This window comes from Camellia sinensis, chromosome 2, assembly GCF_055761805.1.
Source record: "Camellia sinensis isolate YWXY chromosome 2, ASM5576180v1, whole genome shotgun sequence".
Taxonomy (NCBI): domain Eukaryota; kingdom Viridiplantae; phylum Streptophyta; class Magnoliopsida; order Ericales; family Theaceae; genus Camellia; species Camellia sinensis.
Window position 1 is genome coordinate 16,997,449 of NC_138962.1, and position 15,245 is coordinate 17,012,693.

Here is a 15,245-nt window from a genome sequence, read left to right on the forward strand (position 1 = left end):
TCTGTTTCATTCAGATTGTGTTCCACTACTCATATGGTTGAAAGTGGCACTTATGTTATACAAATATTATGGATGACCAACAAATTATCTCACTTCCAAGTATATAATGAAAAGGTTTTCTAATCTGATATTTGTTGACAGCTAAATAGCCAGAGAGAAACCCTTATATATGTATGCGTGCACAAAATCTTTCTGCCAGGGCATGGTACTGATAGGGCTGAGCAAGGAATCCGTAAAATCCGTAATCCGATCCGGTCAGTCTAATCCGATAGGTTTAGATTGGTTTTTTCAATCCGTTGTTCGGTTCCGGATTGAAATTTTCAAAATCCGTAGGCCACAGATCAGTTCTGGATTAAATCCCACGGTTCCGGATTGGAATCGATCCGGACCATCTAGGAATAATCTATATTTTTATACTATATACCTTCCCACACTATATAATTTCTTATATGATATAAAAACTAAAGTGTAAACCTAATCCAACAGCCTCACCTCACTCATTCACGCCTCTCACTCTCATCTTAGGTCTGTATATCGATGGTGTCTCTCTCTCTTCTCTTTCCCATCTCAGACTGAGTTCTCTCTCACACTCTCATCCATCTCAGATCAGATCGGTGTGCTGCTGCTCGTCTCTCTCTGTCGGTGAGCTCTCTCTCTCTCTCTCTCGGTGTTCTCATCTCTCTCTCGGATCGGTGACTATTTTTGTTTATTTGTTCCCAAATCATCCATCTCAGATTAGATCGATAGCTATAGCTGTTGTCTTCCTCTTTCGGTGAGCTCTTCTCTCTCTCTCTCTCTAACACTCTGAAATGGGTTCCTAGATCATCCATCGCAGATTAGATCGATTGTTCATGTCATCTACAATAGATTCGGTAAATGTAAGTAGGAGATTTTTTTTTTTCTGTTTTTTTTTTTTTTTTTTTTTTTATTATGTTTTATGTTTTCATTATGTTTTTAGATCGATTGTTTTTTTTTCTGTTTGTATTTCTATTTTCTATTTTTTTTTTCTTTTCTAATTTCATCTCTGTTTTGTATTTCTATTTTCTGTTGTTTGTAACCATTGATGCACAAATCAGTGTTTATGGAACACTTTAACTGAAAGAGTAGTGACAATAGTGACAAAAAGATTCACTGTCTTTCTTTTGTTGTTTCCCTAAATACCTAATCAATAAAATTTCAAACATATGCTGTATACTTGGAGTTTCCTTTTTAATTTCATGTTGCACCTAAATGCTTATTTTTAGGATCTGCTGTTAGTTTTAGACAATGATAGACATGATTACATATTTTTCCAGATGTTGCAAGCAGAAAAGCCTCAAATGCCATCTATCTCTAATGCATCTAAAAACTGAATACATTTATTGACTATTGAAGATTTATAAAACTGATGCATCTAAAAACTGAATACATCTATCCATGATTACATATTTTTTCTGTTTGTGTTTAAGGAACTGTGTTATGATTAATGATTTTGTTCTTAGAATGGGGGTAAAAGACCCATTTTGTTTGCTTTGCACCTAAAGAAAGGGACCCATTTTGTGTCCTGAGTGCAAAACTAACATATATTATAATTTTTGTTTATTGGTCTCAACTTAACTTAGTGGTGAAAATTGTGACCTCAACCAGTTCAGTGAATGGTTTCCTAACAAGTATTTTTAGCCATTGGTTTACAAAATTGAAAAGCCTAACAAAAGAAATCCTAATGATCTTTTTTGTCACTATACATAGAATAATAGAAAAAAGCATGACTGTATTTTTAGAAATTGCAAATTTTTTATTTTTATTTTTTTGTAGCCATTTATGGGGCTTAAATGCACATAAAGTATTGATTTATTTATTTCTTTTGTTTGATAGATGTCAAGTACCGGAGACACAAATGATGTAATTGACCTCTCTCAATCTCAATCTGATAAAGAACATGATCCTCAGCCTGAAACTCCTTCAGGTTCAAAGGTATGCCCCCTTCCTCCTAAGCCAAAAGCTAGACAGTATTCTGAACTTTGGGAGCATTTTACCAAAACTTTTAAAGAAGGGAGTAAGACTGCTGCATGTGTTAAATGTAACCATTGTAAAGCTTCTTATGCTTGGATTAGTGCAAATGGAACTAGCACTTTGAGAAAACATATTGCAAATTGTCCTAAGTCCCCTAAAAATAAGGAAAATAAAAAACAAAAGACTTTGGCATTTCAATCTATAACCGAAGGTGAAAAAACTCTTGGAGTTTGGAAATTTGATCAACAAGCATGTAGGGATTCACTTGTTAAAATGGTAATCACTAATGAGTTGCCATTTAGGTTTGTAGAGCGTGAAGGATTTCGTCAATTTTGTAGTGTGATGCAACCTAATTTCAAAAAGTTTTCACGCTTTACAGTAGCAAAGGATATTGTGGATTTATATTGTAGTGAGAAGAAAAAATTGAAAAATGTGTTGAAGAATGCAAACTATAGACTTTGTCTCACTACGGATTCATGGACATCTCTACAAAATGTTTTATACATGTGCCTAACAGCCCACTTTATTGATAAAGACTGGAATTTACAAAAAAGAATTCTCAACTTTAGTGTGATTTCTAGTCACAAAGGGAAGGCAATTGGTAAGGCAGTGGAATCATGTTTAGTTGATTGGGGTATAGAGAAGATTAGTACAATCACTGTGGATAATGCAAGTGCAAATGATGTAGCTATTGCATATGTGAAAAGGAAGTTTTCAAAAAATAGTGACTCTTTGATTTTAAGGGGTAAGTACTTGCATATGAGGTGTTGTGCCCATATAATTAATTTAATTGTCAAGGATGGGTTAAGTGAAATAAAGGATTCAATAACTCGAATTCGTGATGCGGTGAAGTATGTAAGGAGTTCTCCACAACGAGAGCAATTTTTTAGGACATGTGCTGAAACAGAGAGGGTAACATGTAAAAGCTTGTTGTGTCTAGATGTTCAAACTAGGTGGAACTCCACATATCTAATGCTAGATGTTGCAACAAAGTTTCAAAAAGTATTTGAGAGATTAGAGGATGAGGACCCACATTTCAAACTAGAACTTAATCATGGACCTCCTACCTCTCAAGATTGGGAAGATGCTCATGTTTTTACACAATTTTTGCAAAAGTTTTATGATACAACTGTTCGCTTGTCTGGTTCTTTGTATGTCACTTCCAACTTGTACTTCACTGAAGTTTGTGGTATAGAAAGTGCCTTAACTGAATGGGCAAAGAGTTTAGATCCTTCTTTGAAAGCCATGGCAATAAAAATGAAGACTAAATTTGACAAGTATTGGGGAAAAATTGAAAAAATAAATATGATGTTATTGATTGCTGTTGTGTTAGATCCTCGTTATAAGTTAAAGTATGTGAGGTTTTGTTATTTTGAAGTTTATTAACCTGCCATGGTGAGTGAGCTCACTCAAAAAGTAAGAGAGACTTTGAATAACATTTTTAATGAGTATATACAGTTTGAAACAGTTGCTTCATCTTCCAATGAAATGGTTCATGAGGTAGACATTGTGGATCAAGTAAACATTGGTGCAAGTGAGCACCAAGTGTCTCTTATGACAAAATTTCAAAAGCTTTTGGAGGAAGAAGAAGGTGATGGTGGAAAGTTAGAAGTAGATAGGTATTTGGAAGAATCTTGTGAAAAGGAAGTTGTAAACTTTGACATCTTAAGTTGGTGGAAGACAAATTCTTCAAGATATAAAATTCTTTCTCAAGTTGCTAGGGATATTTTGGCCATTCCTGTCTCTACTGTTGCTTCTGAGTCTACTTTCAGCACAGGAGGTCGTATCCTTGACCAATTTCGTAGTTCTCTTACTCCAAAACTTGTTGAAAGTTTAATTTGTACACAAGATTGGTTGCGTGCTGCGCCATTGCAACTTCAGATGAAAGAAAACTTTGCAGATTTGGAGGACATAGAAAGAGGTAATATAATTCTAATATTCAATTAATCATTTAAATTTCATTCATGTATTGTGTTATTTTTTACTTTAAACTGAAATTATTTTTTTTGCAGCTCTAACCAATGTTAACATAGCTGTTGGAAAGTGATTTGGTTTGCTGAAAATCACCTATTACTGTTGCTGTTGTGCTGTTGCTGCCACTGCGCTATTGTGGTGCTTTTGTTTGTCATCCTTAAGCGGTGCTGCTGTCAACATGCCTTTGTTTGTTTATTTGTTTTTGTCTAAAACTACTTTATATTTGTTTGGTTAGAATTTGTGGAAAAGAGAAATGTAATGTCTACTAGTATTGAATTTGGTTGTTGTTGATGTGTGTTTGCTTGGAATAGATGATGTAATGTCTACTACTATTGTTGATGTAATGTCTACTTCTATTGTTGATGTGTGTTTGCTTGGAATGGATGATGTTTGCTTAGAATAGAGGATGTTTGCTCCAATTTATAATGGAATGGATGTTGTTTACTTGGAATGGATGTTGTTTTTACTTGTATTGTTTACAGGTTTACAGGAATGGAGTTGCTATTGGAATGGAAATGCTAGTGAAATGGATGTTTACTTATATAATATTGTTTACAGGTTTTCAAATAGGATGTTTACTTATATAATATTGTTTACAGGTTTATCACTCAGATTATATTGTTTACAGGTTTATCACTCAAATGAAAATGTAATGTCTATATTTTTTTGGTTATTTAATTATTTAAATCCGTGGTCCTAAACCGATCCAATCCGCATTTCAACGGATTGGTTCGGATTGGTTTCACAATGTAAACGGATTGGATTGATTTTAATTTTTCAGGAACCGTAGATAACGGATTGGTCCTGGTTTTCTCCCAATCCGAACAAATCCGGTCCATGCTCACCCCTAGGTACTGAACTGTTTTCTATATGTGCCTTTTATCGGATTGATGGATCAACGTCATTTTCCCATTTGAATTCAGTTTTTGCACTCACTGCTCTGTTTAGATGTTGTATATGGACCATTTCCCATAGTTTCACTGTGCGTGAACATTTTTGTTTGATTATGAAGTTAATCATGGTTGAAATATTTTGCCAGAATTGGTGACCCTAGTATCGAGAATGGTTTTGAATTTTTCCTTCTAAGACAGAAGTTGTACCTTTCCTGTCAATTGATTTTTTATCACACAAATAATGTTCTTTATGCTAAGACAAATAATGGTTTAAATTCACTCTCTTGTGTTCCAATGTTGCCAATCAATGACTGTAATGAAGTTAAATCTTTTGGAAGACCATCAATGTAACTCAGCTACATCCCTTGATTTCAAATCTTTTGTGTTCCAATGTAACTCATTTCTGGTGCATTTACGCAGACATTCTGTTGGAAGACCAGCCCCAGCTACATCCCTTGATTTCAGATCATCAGCTTTTGATCATCAGATTACTGCCCATTGGTTTAGGTTAGCTACAAGATACATATACTTCCATCGTACTTTTTTAAGTTCATTTGCATGTGTCCATGCTTCTCTGTTGGTATTGAAGACATTAATGCTGGTGAGGTTTCACGTATTTTACTTTTGCTTTTTCGTATGCTAAATATCAATAAATTCCATTGAAGCATTCTCAGCAGTTCAATATTGAATGGTTGGTTTGGCAAGCAATGCAACTTAGTTATTTTGAAACAATTTTGTCTCTTATGTAATATGTATAGCTAGAATTTTTTACGAAGTATTTAAATTTTCCTTTTAATTAGCTGATCTCTGGACTTAAGAATATCCAAGATCCCATAAAGCATAGTAGCATGTCTAGCCTATTCAATTTTTTTGTGTCTTGTTTTGCCTCTTTTGAAAGGATTCTCTTGCTTTATTCTCATTCCTTTCCCACTCTCTTCAGTAAAGTCCCCTTTCCTCCTTATCTTTTTACTCAATTTACTTTTCTTTTGGAGCTTTGCATCTCAATTGTCTAAAATAAAACTAAAAATAAAAAAAAATACAAGAGTGCTTGTGTGTTAAAACATTTGTTTCTTACTGGTATTTTTCTAGTCTTATAGGAATATGACCTATGCGCTTAATATCTTTATCCTTGTTGATTTTCTATTTAGAGTCCCCATAAAAGCTTGTTTTACTAGTCGCATTATTTCTGCTTGCAATTCATCCACCCTGCTTTGTCGATTTGCCTACTCATTTTATGGACTCTTTTTTTCCCTCCTTTCTTCTAACCTGCTAAACAGCTTCGGATATATAATTGATATCACTGTTGGTACTATAAGCATCTAGTAAAAGATTAACACACTATTTGGATTGATGGGAGAGAAAGTGAGAGGAAGCAAAGGAAGGAGAAGAAAATAGGGAAGAAGTCTCCTTCCTTTTGTTTGGTTAGATAATATTTAAATTAATGATAAATATACTTAACTAGATATTTTAATATAATTATTATGAGAAATACTTTCCTACCATTTCCTCCCAATTTTGGAGGGGAAGTGAAGTGCTTAAAATGTTTGTACTCTTTCCCCCTCATAACCCCTCCAAACAAGATTATTTAAGGTCATTTCAAAGGCTTGTACCACTGGTCCCATTCTACTTCTGTCCCTGCTGCTGATTTACAAGATATGAATATTAGAAAATCCCTACATTTGCAGTTAAGAGGGTCGAATAAAGCCTATTTACCACCAGCACAATTCACGATGACCAAGGATGAAAAAGATTTGTTCTTGAAAGTGTTGAAGGAAGTAAGAGTTCCCGACGGGTATTCATCCAATATATCACGTCGTGTGCGCTCACATGATAGAAGTATTGGGGGTCTTAAGAGCCACGATGGTCATATTCTGATGCAACAACTTATTCCATTGGCTATTCGAAGATCGTTACCAAAGAATGTAATTGAACCCTTGATTGAATTGAGCAATTTCTTTAGACAATTGTGTTCGAAAGTGAATCGTGCGACGGATTTGCAATATATTCAAGATCGTATCGCTCTAACACTTTGTCATCTAGAGAAAATATTTTCTCTGAGTTTTTTTGATATAATGGAGCACTTGCCTATACATCTAGCTGATGAAGCCTTATTGGGTGGAGCGATTCAGTTTCGACGGATGTATCCAATTGAGAGGTATCTTCTTACTTTGAAGAAATACGTGCGTAATAGAGCTCATCCTGAAGGATCAATTGCTAAAGGATATCTTATGAAAGAATGCATGAATTTTTGTGCACAATATCTCAATGATGTGGAAACCAAATCTAGTCAACCCGTGAGGAATTATAGTGGTGCTGATAATTTGGGTCATGCTATTGGTGAAAACACAAGCTTTTATCTTGATAATACTTCTTGGGTACAAGCTCATCGGTACATCTTATTCAATACAAGCGCGGTTCAACCATTCATAAAGTAGATTAAGTCACTCACTCAATATTTTATTATGTTTTATTGAATTTAAAACAAAATTTTTTGTATTGCTAAAATCTCAATCTACACAGCAAACACCTTGAAGTACTTCAGCCCAAAATGCCTCGTGTTGATGATCATCAGCTTCGGCGTGAACTTGTGGGAGAAGACGGGGCTCGAATCGGGTTCCCGGTTTAAGAGTTACAGCCAGATTTCACTTTAGGCAAACTAGTTACTTAAGAAACTTGAACTCGAGGTGTTAACGCCCCAAAATCATCAAACGGCGTCGGTTTGGCACGAAACTTGGCACACACGACCGCCTAAGCACGAGAGACTTGTGGGAGAAGACGGGGCTCGAATCGGGTTCCCGGTTTGGGAGTTAGAGCCGGATTTCACTTTAGGTAAACTAGTTCCTTAAGAAACTTGAACTCGAGGTGTTAACGCCCCAAAATCATCAAACGGTGTCGGTTTGGCACGAAACTTGGCACATACGACCCCTTAGGCACGAGAGACTTTTGGGAGAAGACGGGGCTTGAATCGGGTTCCCGGTTTGGGAGTTAGAGCCGGATTTCACTTTAGGCAAACTAGTTCCTTAAGAAACTTGAACTCGAGGTGTTAATGCCCCAAAATCACCAAACGGCGTCGATTTGGCACGAAACTTGGCACACACGACCGCCTAGGCACGAGAGACTTGTGGGAGAAGACGGGGCTTGAATCGGGTTCCCGGTTTGGGAGTTAGAGCCGGATTTCACTTTAGGCAAACTAGTTCCTTAAGAAACTTGAACTCGAGGTGTTAACGCCCCAAAATCACCAAACAGCGTTGGTTTGGCACGAAACTTGGCACACATGACCGCCTAGGCATGATAGACTTGTGGGAGAAGATGGGGCTCGAATCGGGTTCCCGGTTTAGGAGTTACAGCCGAATTTCACTTTAGGCAAACTAGTTCCTTAAGAAACTTGAACTCGAGGTGTTAAAGCCCCAAAATCATCAAACGACGTCAGTTTGGCATGAAACTTGGCACACACGACCTCCTAGGCATGAGAGACTTGTGGGAGAAGACGGAGCTCGAATCGGGTTCCCGGTTTGGAAGTTAGAGTCGGATTTCGGTCTAGTCAAAATTATTTACTAAACTATCTTTGTAATTATATAGTAGTTAATTTTTTTATATTTTTCTGTAATTAAAATATTAACACCATTATATTGTTATTAATTATTTTTATTTTGTTTTTTTCAGATATTTCCTTAGTAGCAATTTGCTTCTTGTGGAATGCGGGCGTATAAAGATTATGACCAACTTTTATTTTTTTAACCCACGAAAGAATCAAGACGAAAACTTTTGGTTTTGATTTTGATTTATGTTATTTAAATTTGTGAACAACATTATGTATGTATTATGCAACATTATGTAGTGGCATAATTTTTATTGTTATGAATTTTTATTTATGTATTGTTATGAATGAAACAACATTATGAATGTTCATCATGTGCCAACTTTTGTTTATGTATGTATTTATATTATTATGTAATTTTTGGATTTTTTTTAGTTATTTTTCATTTAATATAGGTTATTTTTATATTTTTAATAATTTTAATACAGGGGGTTTTTTTTTTTAATTTTTTTTTGAGACGGTAGAGCACCCCGTCGCAAAAAGAAAATGGTAGCAAACTTTTTGCAACGGCACCAATACTGTCGCAAAAGGTAGGAATTAAACTGAAAATGAGGCCTTTAGCGACGGCTCAGGTTGCCGTCGCCAATAGTCATTAGCGACGACACTTTTAGTGACGGCAAAACGCCGTCGCAAAAACCTCTTTTAGCCACGGCAAGACTTTACCGTCGCAAATAAACCCAGATTTTCATGGCTTATTGGTGACAGAAATTTGCCGTCGCAAAAAATTTTTTTTACCGTCGCAAAAACAATGGCGACAGCACTTCCTGTCGCTAAAGCCCTTTTACAACCCCCTTTGTTGCGACCCCCACTTGCCGTCGCGAAAAACTATTTTACCGTCGCAAAAACCTTTAGCGACGGCGTTTGGGGTATTTGTGACGGCGTTTTGCCATCGCAAAAAATAATTTTTTTTGTAGTGTCCTAAGCTCTTAATTACATGAGTAAATCCTCTAATTAATTATAAATTCAACTCAAGTTTTCCAATAAAAATCAAATAAACTTTTGAAATAAAATATATAGACATAGATATACATATTTGAACTTTAAAACTTTACATCCCATGGAATTTCCTTGCAAATTGAAAACCCATGCAAAAAGAAATGAGTATGAACACAATAAAATCATGCATGCTCAAACTAGAATTAATTCTTCCAATTGGTTAATCAATGACTCCAAAACTATCATAAACTATGAACCATGTGGTCCAAACTTTATGATGAAAACTCTTTAAAATTTAGAGAATTCACTACAAGAAATTGCACTTTTGGCGACTACTTTTGGCGACGACGTCAATTTTTCATCGCTAAAAGTATATTTTTGGCGACACAGTGATCAATTTCGTTGGTAAAAGTATACCTTTACCGACGCAACTTGTTGTCGTCGCTAAAAAGGCATAACATTATTTTAGTACCAATTTTTTTGGTTGGCGCCAAAATTTCAAAACTTTTATCTACGAGGCTTATGTTTTAGCAACACAATGAGCGTTGCTATTAGTGTGCTTACTTTTGGCGACGACAAGTTGGCGTAGGTAAAGAGTTAACCATTTAGCGACGATGACACTATTCGTCGGTAAAAGTTTTGCTAGTGGAATGATTTGATTTAGTGATTTGTGTTTTTTATTATAATTTTTGAAAGAGTTTTAAATATTTTAGTTACTTAATTGTAAAATTAAAATGATCATTGAATTAGATCACAAAATGAACCCATTGAACACAGTTTTAAGTTGAGATGACTAATTTGAGATAATTTAAATTTTTTCAAAGAATATGATTAGATTATCAATTTCAATATGTTTGTTTTTATTTTCAAGAACTAGTTTCAAAAAAAAATTTCCTAAAAAACTAAAAACAAATTGGGTGAACAAAATACTTATTATTTTTGTATATTTTTATCTTTTAGGGCATAAATACCTTTTAAAATTTTAAAAATATAATTTTCAACCACAACAATGGCGTCTCTCACCCCTGGCATCCTCTCCAAACTTCTCCAAAATCTTAGCAACACTGTCGCCGGAGGGTATCGACAAGAAAGTGGGTGTGAAAGGAGAGATTGAGGGTTCGGGAAAAGATGGGTTAGAGAGAGAGAGGGTCTGCCTTCTCTCTAGAAATTGCCTAAATTTCTAGGGTTTTCTCATTCAATATTTCGTTGATAATGGCTGATCTCACATCTGATTTACGCAATTTGGCTACGATGGCTGATGGGTTAGTGACTGAAGGTTCTCCTTTGCCTAAGGGGAGTTCGCACATCGTGAAAGATTTACTGTTGGAGAGGGATTTGTTAACATTGATGGACATCGTGAAGCGAAATGGGGGTAAAAATCAGTCTTCTGCCTCCGAGATCGTTTTGGGTATGAGCCCTAGGGCTTCGATTGAGGTTCAGTCCGAGGTCCCTACTCCTAGTTCCTTTGTCGAAGCTATGGGTGGTCTCTGTTTCGAGATCCGAGACCTTGCTCAGCAACAAAAGCTTTGTTTTGGGGGAGAAGTGGCGTCGATCCCTGCCGTTGTTCATTCGCAGGTATGGCTAAGGACTTATGGGTCAATTGCTTGGGCTGTTTGAAATGCCTGATCATTAGATTTTTCTTAACTAATTCATGCATTGAATCAATTTTACAGCACTGCTACAAATGTTGAGATTGAGTTGCCTGTTCCAGCCGATGCTACCAACCCAAATGTTTGGACATCATTGGGATCTGCTTCATATGCACCAGAAAATGATGCTTTGATCTGGAAAATTAAATCTTTTCCTGGTGGTAAGGTGAGAGTTTACCTCAATTTTTTCTCAGTGTATTGTTTGCTAGTAATTTCTTGTTCATGGCTATTGGTTATGTGGGGCTACAGTATCTTTTCCACTTGCAATTTTGACATGGAATTTTGACACTCTTTGCAAATTCAATTTAGGAATATATGCTTAGAGCGGAGTATACTCTTCCCAGTATAACATCTGAAGACGCAGCTCCTGAGAGAAAAGCTTCTATACGTGTGAAGTTTGAGATACCATATTTTGTTGTTTCAGGAATCCAGGTTTCCCCTCTCAAATACAATTTTTTTTTTATTTTAATTTTTTATTGAATAGAAAATTCAGATATTGTTGCATGTATATCTGCAATGCTTCATTCTTTCTGTGTCTGCTGTGTTTGCGTCTTTTTTTTCATTTTTTTTAATCTATCTAGACAAAGGTGGAATGGATAAAACCAAACCTTGTGTTCCAATCAGGAATGATAAACCAAAACCAAACCAAACTTTGTGTTCCAATCAAGTGGGAGGATTCATACTTGATGTAGTTGAACACTCAAATCTGATGCAGGATATCACTCCCTGTTACGTGCATGTAGCCATGCACCTACCATTACTGCCCTGCTCTCCTTGATCAAATCAACAAATATAAAAAAAATAATAATAATAATAAAAAAAGGTTGGTTGTTGGACTGAGAATACTATTTCACTCACTTCCCAGGATTGCATGATACATAAATCTGCATTTTGTATGACTCTTATTTGGGTTTCATTATGCCCTGAAATGCTTGTCCTCCCAACAGAGGTCATGAATGACTCTGAACGACTGCTCCTCTGTAACTACCTATTCCAATATTACTTTCTTTTGACTCTGCATTAAAAGGGCCAACCTGCTTTTTAAATTCACAGATGTGGATACAAAAAAAGGCCAAACTACTCTTTGTCTCTCTCAGCCATTTTGGCACTGTAATTTGTCATTAGCCATTGACAGAAGCTGTGCTGTTGAAGTGGTATTCCTGCTCCTGCACTGTATTTCCTTTTAGAATAGAATAGCATGTTGAACTTAGAGATGTGGTTTTCCACAGATGTTAGTGATTGAGCATGATTGAACCTATGTATTATAATTATTTTGATTCTTGCTTGCTGCTTTCTACTGCTGGGATGTGAAACTTCTAAACCTTAAACGAAGGGGTTGATGCCTACTTGCCCTAGTTCTGGTCTTGTTCTTGTTCTGAGGAGTGAACAGTGCCACTGGTTTTAACTTTGAAATTTATTTTATTTTATTCAAGTTGGTTGGGGAAACTGCTTTGGTGACTCTTCATGATGATGTATTCCTGCTGTTTGGTTCTTCTGGATGCTCAGTTTGGTTCTGAACGTAACGTAACAACCATAATAAAATAATATCCTTTATTTATGTAAATGCTGTGTTTTGTAGGTTCGTTACCTAAAGATTATCGAGAAAAGCGGCTACCAGGCTCTTCCATGTGTGAGATACATAACCATGGCCGGCGAGTATGAACTAGGACTTATGTGAAAATCTACTTCCACCTGTTGGTGTTCTCAATCTCTACAAACTCGCATGATTTTGCACTTTCGTGGGCAAAATGAGCCTATAGGAGAGTTAAATTGCCCCTATCCAGACAAATAGCTAATTGAGCAAATTCTTGTGCGTCCGTTTTCTTTGTTGAAGTCATTGTTGATTATCAACCAGAGGTTTGTAGAAGTTGATGTTTACTAGCAAAGTTTATTCATACACTTGTGAAAATCAAGTTAACTTTTGTGAATTAAAGTTTGTTTGTTCGTGATATTTTTTTGAACTCGTCCGCTTTTTATGTTTTTATTATTAATTCAAAAAACCGAAGGTATATGCATCAGCACAAGATGATTGTCATGGTAATTTATGTATGATAGAAAAGCCTTGTTCTTGTGATGTCAGAGCTTCATGTGTTCACTTACATGATCATCTGACGTCCACTTGCATTACAACCTAAACTGATTGATGTGCTCTTTGACATCAAGGCATTAATCTTTCCTTTGGCAGGTACGCATCTTTTGGACCCGAATATGCCTACCCACAGGTCAGTAAATTCAAATCTCAACTGCTAATGGGTATTTTGGTACTCCAGTTAGTTCTGGAAAGGAATATATGCACAATCGTGATGTGTTCTGTCTATTTTTTCAGGGTGTCTACAATCCTCACATGGGTCAGCATTACCTTCAAATATATGGCGTACCAAGCACAGTTAACACAAATATTGTCCCATATGGACAAATGGGTCATCCTCTCTCTGGCAACCATGGGTATCCAACCATTCAGGGCTATGTGACACCAGGTCGTCATGCTCTGCAATATGGGGGACCCCTCGTTAATGGAGTAACTACAGACACTATTACCATAACTCAAGCACAATACCTTGCAGGTAACTCTCTCTCTCTCTCTCTCTCTCTCTCTCTGCTTTGAGCTGGGAAATGAGTGTGAAAATGATGCATACCAGATTTGGCATATAGCCAAAAAAATTATCAACCTGGAGTTGCTACTAGAATTTTGTTAACAATACATATTTGCGTATGTGCATACGCCTAAGTATATAAATGTCCATCCATGTTACACACAGACATGCAATTCTAGAAGCATTACAGTTTTGATTGTCAATACAATGATCATTAAGTAGAGACCAATTCATTCTTGCACAGATCCAGGATCATGTGAGATGTTTAGGATCAATAAAGATGTGTGATTATGGCTAAACTGAAGGTAGCTTGATGAGGCATCCTTTTGGCTGCTGTATGGCTGATCTAGCAAGTTTTTTTCTTCTTTTTCTTCTTAGAAGCTTCCAACCAACCATACAACTTTTGGTTAATACCTTCCTATATGATGTTTAGCTCCTGGCAGAAGCTATTGTTGAACTAAAGGGGTTAAAAAAAAAGAAAATGTTATTTCAAATCTGCCTTCTTAGAAGAACATATTGATGAAGAAGATATTCTCTAAGCAATACTATATCCTATAATAAGGTTATTTATGTGATGGTTGGCACTGCTTTAAGGGTGAAGTTTTAGGAATTGTTGGTTTGATTATGCTCCGCAAAGTTGTTACTCTGACCTTGTAAGGATTGGTTAGGACAGAGATGTTAGTGGCTAATATTGTTAGTATTAGTAAAGTGATTGTTCTCTTGTCAGTATTGGAGCTTGAGGATTTGTTTGAATATTTGCATCCCCAATAGCCAATATGAACAACAATGCCTTTCATCTTGGCTAATTGTATTCTTAAGTATCTTGAATTAGATGTCTACTAAGCGAAGTTATCTCCCAACAGCAAAATAATACTAATACTAATAATAATAATAATAATAATAATCTAAGAACTACTTTGATTGCTATTTTTTTTTAGTATCCTGAACTAATGGCATCTGCAATGCTTGCTTTATGTTGATTTATGATTATTGATGCAGATTTTTGGTAAGATTTCTCTCCCTCCCTCCCCCCATCTCTTTGTGTTTGTGTGTAACAGAAAATGACATCTAATTTCAATTGGTTTCCAGTGATGCAAATCTCCAGCTTCTCTTCACTGTTGGGGAGAACGCAAATTTCCAGCTTGAAAATGATATTGGATTTCTATCAGTTTTTTTCTCATACCTTTCAGTAGATGTTTCGTGTAAATAGTGAATTGTGCGTATTTGCTGGCTGCATACAGGTATTTTCACAGGACAAATCCATTTATGAAGCTGTGGAGAATGCATTCATCACAATATATGTAAGGAAGATTCCAGTAGAAACTGCTAAAAACCTTTTACATTTTGCTATAGATTCAAACATTGGTGATCTTCCAGCTCTGGAGTTTATAGTTGGTGCCTTGGTATCCAAAGGTGATATAACTACAAGCACGGTATGCGTCTCTCCTCGTCTTTCAATAATCTTTTACAAATCGTAAGTTAGTTGAAATCTTTTGGTTGAGCTATTTTTGATGAAATTCATAGGTGGACAAAGAACTACATTTTTGTCATACTATTCATGCATGCTTGGAGCATAAGAAGTCTAGCTCTTGCCAAGATTGAGCTGGGG

At 36.0% G+C, this 15,245-nt stretch overlaps 1 protein-coding gene and 3 long non-coding RNA genes across 4 annotated transcripts; all 4 read left to right on the plus strand.

Moving 5' to 3' along the window:
- Positions 1-500: 500 nt before the first annotated feature.
- On the plus strand, positions 501-1,781 carry LOC145806498 (uncharacterized). The gene is made up of 3 exons (XR_014349789.1): positions 501-642; positions 735-772; positions 822-1,781. It is a non-coding gene; the product is annotated as an uncharacterized LOC145806498 (long non-coding RNA).
- Positions 1,782-1,854: 73 nt separating this feature from the next.
- Positions 1,855-4,611, plus strand: LOC145810669 (uncharacterized). The gene is made up of 5 exons (XM_082907541.1): positions 1,855-1,953; positions 3,451-3,913; positions 4,278-4,354; positions 4,449-4,524; positions 4,595-4,611. The coding sequence occupies exons 1-5, from the start codon at positions 1,855-1,857 to the stop codon at positions 4,609-4,611; spliced, it is 732 nt and encodes a 243-aa protein (XP_082763667.1).
- Positions 4,612-10,655: 6,044 nt separating this feature from the next.
- Positions 10,656-14,027, plus strand: LOC114286234 (uncharacterized). Its single transcript, XR_014360244.1, has 6 exons — positions 10,656-10,968; positions 11,067-11,208; positions 11,352-11,474; positions 12,622-12,899; positions 13,228-13,264; positions 13,369-14,027. It is a non-coding gene; the product is annotated as an uncharacterized LOC114286234 (long non-coding RNA).
- An 832-nt stretch (positions 14,028-14,859) lies between these two features.
- Positions 14,860-15,236, plus strand: LOC145806499 (uncharacterized). Its single transcript, XR_014349790.1, has 3 exons — positions 14,860-14,937; positions 15,014-15,069; positions 15,161-15,236. It is a non-coding gene; the product is annotated as an uncharacterized LOC145806499 (long non-coding RNA).
- Positions 15,237-15,245: the final 9 nt, after the last annotated feature.